Source organism: Danio aesculapii, chromosome 7 (assembly GCF_903798145.1).
Source record: "Danio aesculapii chromosome 7, fDanAes4.1, whole genome shotgun sequence".
NCBI classification, from domain to species: domain Eukaryota; kingdom Metazoa; phylum Chordata; class Actinopteri; order Cypriniformes; family Danionidae; genus Danio; species Danio aesculapii.
Window position 1 is genome coordinate 37,169,255 of NC_079441.1, and position 7,151 is coordinate 37,176,405.

General features: G+C 35.2%; 1 protein-coding gene across 2 annotated transcripts in view; it reads left to right on the forward strand.

Annotated features, from left to right (window-relative positions):
• Positions 1–6,595, forward strand: part of rhpn2 (rhophilin, Rho GTPase binding protein 2) — a 43,361-nt gene extending 36,766 nt beyond the window's left edge. For both annotated transcript variants that reach the window (XM_056461819.1, XM_056461820.1), the window contains exons 14-15: positions 1,460–1,618; positions 4,984–6,595. In XM_056461819.1, coding sequence (XP_056317794.1) covers positions 1,460–1,618; positions 4,984–5,232 — 408 coding nt within the window. In that variant the 3' untranslated portion in view covers positions 5,233–6,595. The remainder of the gene's footprint in view (positions 1–1,459; positions 1,619–4,983) is intronic.
• The last annotated feature ends 556 nt before the right edge of the window (positions 6,596–7,151 follow it).

Genomic DNA, 7,151 nt, shown 5'->3' on the forward strand with positions numbered 1-7,151 from the left:
TTGTGTATCACAATCCACAGCTTTGTCTATTCTGGTTGGAGCTGCTCCTCCTTTAAGCAGTTTTTAGCCAAATCCAGCACTGAACAGGGAAAGATTCTGGAAGCTGTCCCTTGTCAAATGCTAGAGCTATCTTTTTTTAAAATAACTTCTGGAATATAATTAAAATTAAACTGTAAGCACTTCTCTCTTTGTGTCGTGTCCTTTGGAAGCCCAAATACAGAAACAAAAGAAGCTCTGTGGAAAAAGCAGCATTTGGATGGCATTTTAGCTTTCTCTGCTATAACATTACAGCACGTCTTAACACGCTCCTTCGCTTCACGGGGTGAATGCGCGTAAACTGAAGCGTCCTAGCCCGGATGTATTTTTTTGGACTTTCCAAAACTTTGTTCACTGTAGGCTTTTCTAAGCTAACTCTGTAAAAGCAAATGTCTCCCTTTACATTGAACTTTAAGCACATTACATTCAGAGATGTTGTTTATGTTCACAGAGCTACAGTATGATATTGTAGTGAACCAACCCATTAAATAAACAGCAAAATTTATAAAAATTATGTAAATAATATATAAATTAAATTAAATAACAGTAATAATTCACAGTGTCACTATTTTTTCCAATAAATGCAGCCTTAGTTAAGATCAAAAATTTTTTTAAAACAAAAAAATTACCATAGTCTTACGGTAAAAGTAATGTACCTACATATGTTGGTTTACTAAAATATATTTTATTTTACAACATTCATTAATAAATATATATATTTTTTTTTTTAAGAAATAAAAAAAAATGAAAATGTAATAATAAACTAATTCAAACTATTAATAAGCTACTAAAATGTTACTCAGTGTTACTAAAATAGCACTGCACTGTATTGGTTTATATAATGAATTCACTGTTTTGGCCTTATTGCTAAAATCCTACGAACATGATGAAACATTTGTTGACATAGCGATCTGTAAGTGTGTCCTTGTAAATGTTTCTCGTCAGCTCCAGTTTATTGCACATAAATAATTAATACTGCACCACCTTAATAAAAAGAATAAACAACCTGCCATGGTATTAATCAGAGGCTATAACTACTTCCTGTTTCAATGAATCTTCCTTATACGTGTAAATGTCCCTGAAGCTGAGGACAGATTTAATCTTTGACCACAGCAATTAAATAAAACAAAACACACACAAACACATGTCCACACCCACTGCACCTGTTTTTACCCATATGAGTCTCAAGCTGTCTGAAGCAGCTGTGTGTCTCCCACAAATGACTCTCCTGCTTTTGTTTGAAGCACTTGAGCGAGGGCCTGCTCTCTATAGTAACCAGAGTGTGCTTGTGCTGATAAACTCATACCGTAAATATCTGAAGTGTCAACGTGCCACTCCCCGCAGGACGTGATTTACTTCTCTGACCTTTTTCTCTTTGCTTTTGTTTCTTTCTTTTTACCCTCCGCTATCTCTTCATCACCAGGCCGATGGACTGAAAGAGGGCGATTACCTTGTTGCTGTGGGCGACACCGATTGTAAATGGATGGGAGTGAGTGATGTCATGAAGCTTTTAAAGGATGTGGATGAAGAGGGCATCAACATCAGGGTGGTCAGCATGATGGACAGCAGCAGCCAACCAATGGTAGCGCATCTCATTTTTCCTTGAGATTTGCTTTGCATTAGGGCTGCACAATATATCTCTAAATTATTTATCGCAAAATTAATTATCACGATATAATAGTATATGCGAGATATGTATCACTGGCAGGTATGATATATTACAGTTATAATTTTGCTATCTTTATAAGTTGTTCTTCTGCTATTAGTGAGCGGCCTAAAGGTGAACCCAGAGCTGAAAATAAATGATAACAAGAGAGCAAAATGACAACAGCCAATTAAAGCCATAATATCTGCTGAGGTTTTCCCTCATTTATAGTGTTTTAAAGACATGTTTGCGCTGTAAATGTTTGCACTGACATGTTTCTAGTCTGGATCATAACAAATTAGATCTGAAAAATACCTGTCTGTTTTAGTACTGTTACATAAATTATTAAAAACATAACTGATGAACAGAACATTTTTTCTTCTAGGGAAATGTTATATCTTAAGAAATAGGGTTAGCGCAATATGCAGTTGTTCCAGTATCGTGCAGCCCTACTTTGAATTCTGTTGTCTGATTGGTTGAGGATTGTTTTATATCCCAAAGTGGAAATATATTTAGTTATGTTTTATTATTGCATTACTGTTAACAATGTTGGTATGTATACCTACACTGCAGTACAAAATGGCTCAGAAAGCTTTAAATCTTAATCCTGTGACTCTGAAAACTGGAGTAATGACTGCTAAATTCAGTCTTGTCATCACTTGAATAGCTTACATTTTTGAATATCCACATATAGAACAGTTTTTAACTAATATTTCCAGCATTACTGAATTTTTATCAAAGAATTGCAGCCTTTAAGTTATTTGTAAGAAAGACAAATCAGATCTATTTATATATCTTTATATATTGCTTTGTGGCTACGTACGCTGTTAAGATTTAAGAGGGATTTAATGGATTTAAATACAGGAGTGAATTCTGTTTAGCAAATTACTTTTTGTTTTTACAAACATGACTTGACCAAAGTAATATTAAAGCAAATGCACAATGTTTATTTGACTAGCTTACATTGAGCTCAACACTATAATTTATGCCAGTTATTCCACTGGAAATGTTTTTGGTAATCCATAACAGTGTTGGGGAAAGTTACTTTAGAAAGTAATGCATTACAAGATTGAGTTACTGCCCAAAAATGTAACTAGTTGCGTTACTTGGTTACTTTTTATGGTAAGTAATGCATTACGTTACTTTTGAGTTACTTTTGCATTACTTTTTCTGACCTAGCTAAGGCTTGATCTCCTTCAGAACATGCAGGGTTTTTTTTCTTCTTTTTTAAAATAGAGGATCTCTGCACTGTATAACTTTCATTTACCTTTAAAAAACACATTAAATATAATGTAGGATAATGTTATCCTCTGAGAACTTTCTGACCCTAGAGCTCTACATGCCACATATACAGATTAATGAAAGTTTAATGTAGTGTATTTGCTACTTTGTACTTTTTGTCTTATTAAAAAGTAAAATCACTGTCCTTTCAGATAATCCTCTTTTCCTTTTTTTCCATGTGTTCAAAATAATGAGAATATTTTCCTCACAGAAATGTAAGGCTCTGCTGTCTTCATTTCTGTCCATTCCTGCATTCTCTCATTGTGTGCGGGATTCAATGTGACACCGTTTATTTAAATTCAGCAATTTCTTTTTTAAAAAGCTATTTAACTAAACTAAAAAGTAACTCAAATACATCCATTCATTTTCTTTTTAGCTTAGTCCCCTTTTTAATCTGGGTCACCACAGCAGAATAAACCACCAACTTATCCAGCACATGTTTTACGCAGCGGATGCCCTTCCAGCTGCAACCCATCAATGGGAAACACCCATACACACTCATTCACACACATACACTAAGGACAATTTAGCTTACCCAATTCACCTATAGCGCATATCTTTGGACTGTGAGGGAAACCGGAGCACCCGGAGGAAACCCACGCGAACACAGGGAGAACATGCAAACTCCACCCAGAAACGCCAACTGACCCAGTCGAGGCTCGAATCAACGACTGTCTTGCTGTAAGGTGATTGTGCTACCCATTACGCCACTGTGAGGCCCAGCTCAAATATTATTTCTTAATTTTTTGAAGTAATGCGTTACTTTACTCGTTACTTAGAAAAGTAATATTATTACGTAACTCTCGTTACTTGTAATGCGTTAACCCCAACACTGATCCTTAAACAATCTTTGTAATGATGTCAGTTTGAGTGTTTGTGCGAAGTATGCTTAGTTGCGCTCATACAGTCATTAGTTTGCTGATAAAAGGAGCACAAAAATACATCCCATCTCCTCAATATCTTGTTTCAGTTGGAAATACATCATTATACTAAACTAAATAAAAGTTCACAGCAACACTGGTTCACACAAAGTTGGATAAAATAGGCATGTGCTGGTTGTGATATTTTGAAATGTCTTTTTCCATCGGCTTGTTTTTTTGCTATTCCTAGCTACACTATGATATGTTAACACTAGCGAGTCAAGATTGACCTCATTCCTTGTGATTTCTTGCACTGTGCATACAGAAGAGAATCCAATCACAGTGTGATATGAATAAGTAATTTAAATAAATGTACATTTTTTTTTTTTTTTGGTTTCATACACACGAGAGATTTTTTTTTAAATACAGTTGTCACTACCTGCCTATTTTTGAAAGTTAATTTAGTTGTAGAATGTGGGTGTCACTGCACCTGTAAGCTTTAAAATGCTGCCTTCCAAGCCGGGAAGTCATCAAAGCATGTCCAAATCCCAAAATTCTACTTCTGTTCTGTCTAAAAAATTAAAAGAGATGTATCTGAAGTCGCCTACTACTCGAGTATACTATATTTGAATCAACTACATGACCATTGGAAAAGTATGTTCTATACAGTGTGAATCTGAGTAGTATGAATGGAATTTGGACGTACTACATCCGCTGTTTATCATTATCACATGACCTACCCACATCAGATGCATCACTTCTCTCCCATTCATGAATTCTCTCACATTGCATCATGGGATAGTGTAGCACTTCAGAATCTCACCGAAAGTAATAGGTCATCCAGGTACTTCTTGCACACAGTTTTTTTTTTTAATGACATACTACTCTGCTTGCATATTGTTTTTAGCATAATGTATAGTATGGATGGTATAGTATGCAATTTTGGATGCTTGGTTGTCATTTTGTGTACAAATGTACATTTTTGACCAATGTTTACCACTTTTGTTGGCATTTCTAGTTAGAACTTACTATTGTAGTAAGATAACTAAGGAAATATTTGCTTAGTACAATACTAACTTCTAACTTGAATTGGCATCGCGCCTGATTTGTCATTTAAATGTCATCATAAAGTGTTATTTACCTCTGTTTCTTTCTCTGCAGGCGACCAAGAGTGCGACATACTGCGGCGGCCTGTCCAAGACATACTCCATGATCTGCCTGGCACACGATGAGGATGATAAAAACCCCAAGTCTCGCAAGGTAGCAAAGAAACCATCATTCCTCAGCTGGGGTCTCAAGAACAAGAAGAGCAGCAGCACGCTGAGTCTCCCTAACGCAGATTACAGCAGGCCCTGGAACAGACCCTCAACCAACTACTCCAACTCGCATCACGAAAGCGCCCTCTACTAAAACAAACAAAACTGCAGTCGGAAAAGAGGGAGAGCTTTGTAGAGAGATTAAAACTAATGTACATTTTGCACGGACTTAAAAAAAAAACAGGTGTAAGCTATTCTTTTATTCCTTCAGTAGTCTAATAGTCTTAGAAAATCTCACCAGTAAATTAAAGGTGTTTTTAATGAATCAGATTAAAAACACTACATGTATGCTGCTCAAAATATTTGATTCTACTTGTGTTAAATGGCTAAATGAAGGATTTTTCTTTTGTTTTTTTAAATTAGTGGCATAGACAGGCATCCTCTTTAAATTTGATTGAGGCTAGTAGACTGACTGTGGTGATCTAGCATCATCGTGACGAAACTGAATCCTGTGTTGATCACTCTAGAAAAACAGAACATGGGTGAGGATAGTGAACGGATTATGGACTTGGAATGTATAAACAACAAACAGTCATATATAATTGTCTGTGTTTCTAAAGTATTTACATACACTGAAGGGAAATGTTACGATGGGCTGTGTGAGTGACATAAGGTATTGCCAAATTCAAGCAAGACGAATAGAAAGTCTAGTGAAACCAATTTTTATTTAACTTTTATTTCACGTGTTTTACCTAGCACTACTTCAGTGTTGGAATATTTCACTGTCTACAAAGTAGATTTTTTTTATACACATTTGATAATCAAATAATTTATATTCAAAATAAAGAGAAAAAAAATATCTATATAAACGTATGTATTCATTTTAAGTATTGGAATTATTTACTGTAGGTTTTATATTGTGAAGCCTGATGTATATAATCATGGGTTGTTGCTTTTTTTGTTTTTGGCTACATGTTTATCTGTTACTCCATGTGCGTTCTTCTTTAAGTGTAGCATTTTAATATATTTTTTGACAATATTTAACCATTTGCTTGATGAAAACACTGCCTTTTACAGTGGTCAAAAGGACAAAAGCTTTTAAAATGCCACAGTCTACACTGACAGTCTTATTTAACCATGGACCTCCGCTCCTCACTTGTAAATACTTCATTATTGTCTGTGAATGTATCCTTAAATTTGTGTTTCTTCACGTGCCACTTGGAAGTATAATGACACTGCTCTGACAGAATGTTCATAATCTGCTTGCATGCTAATGATTCTTTGAAATTTAATATCTTTTTCTTCAGAGTCGAGCCAGAATCTGCATCAGTGCCCTAAATTCTACCGCTGTTACATGATGTTAACATGATAAAGCAGATTTGTCGATTAGTTGCTCTTGTGTCTACAGTTTATGCGGATTACCAGTGGGATATATCTGATGAAATGTCTGAACAATGATGAAATGTTGCCTACTTTTTATGTTTTAAATGTTGATTTAAATAAAATAAGGGGTCAAATTTGTGGTTGTTTTTATTGTGTAAGATTTTACTGTGGTTTACTAACTGTGTAATCATATCAACTGCACCAGCGCTATTTAAAGGTGCCATTGCATAAGCAGTGCTTGCGTGGAGGAATTTGTTTTTTTAAGGCCTATTTAAAAACAAAAAACAAAGTGTGCTTATTTGTTTCTAAAATATGACCGTATATTGCCAGAACTTAAAAGTCATCTAATCTGAAAACAATTAAATTTAGGTTTCAAAGATTTGTGAGTGCAAGATTCAGATGTGAAACTCAAAGTAACGGACGGCAGTGCAGAAGAAATATCTCATCAAAAGTGAATAAAAAGGCATTCATGCTGTTATATAATGACTGAAAGAGCTCTGCAGCTCTGAATTTCAGAGAAACTATCACAGTCTACTCAATGTATGATAGGAAAAGCATCATTTGTATAAAACTGCACATGTGAATCAGGGCAGTGAAAGTGGTGTGGTGGACTAATGGATTTTAAATCACTCACAGACTGGGGGATTTTATGGTGTGGCTTTGGTTGGGTTATTGGAGGGATTGCTTACC